The sequence below is a fragment of the Eurypyga helias genome, unplaced genomic scaffold (genome assembly GCF_000690775.1).
Source record: "Eurypyga helias isolate BGI_N326 unplaced genomic scaffold, ASM69077v1 scaffold24864, whole genome shotgun sequence".
Taxonomy (NCBI): Eukaryota; Metazoa; Chordata; class Aves; order Eurypygiformes; family Eurypygidae; genus Eurypyga; species Eurypyga helias.
Genome location: NW_010244678.1, coordinates 1,159 through 1,469, shown reverse-complemented (window position 1 = coordinate 1,469; position 311 = coordinate 1,159). Strand labels below are relative to the sequence as shown.

The following is a 311-nucleotide window of genomic DNA, read 5'->3' as shown; positions in this document are numbered from 1 at the left end:
GCGAGCTGTGCAGCCACCCGCCCCCCTCGCCCCGCAAAGCTGAGTGGCCTCTCAGCCTGTTGTCGTGGCAACTCAGCATCCTCGCAGTGCTCTCTGCACCCTCCCCGGCGCCTGGTGTTTGGGGAAGGGCATCAAACCTTGCTCCCAGGAGCTACCGTGGCCAAGATCCTGTGCTGGTGTTTTTGGGGAGCCACCCCCAAATGCTCAGTTTCCCGCCCCCCTGACGCTGCCCCGTGCCCTGTGGTAGGTGCCTGTGCCCGGTGGGCTTCGAGGGCCCGAGCTGCCATGCTGCCAGCGACCCCTGCAAGGAG

The 311-nt window shown here is 66.6% G+C and overlaps 1 protein-coding gene across 1 annotated transcript in view; it reads left to right on the top strand.

Annotated features, from left to right (window-relative positions):
• LOC104508275 (slit homolog 1 protein-like) overlaps positions 1–311 on the top strand; it is a gene marked incomplete at its 3' end in the record, with an annotated part of 14,247 nt that overhangs the window by 13,226 nt on the left and 710 nt on the right. Inside the window, exon 26 of the mRNA XM_010149841.1 lies at positions 248–309. Within this exon, the coding sequence (XP_010148143.1) occupies positions 248–309 (62 nt within the window). The remainder of the gene's footprint in view (positions 1–247; positions 310–311) is intronic.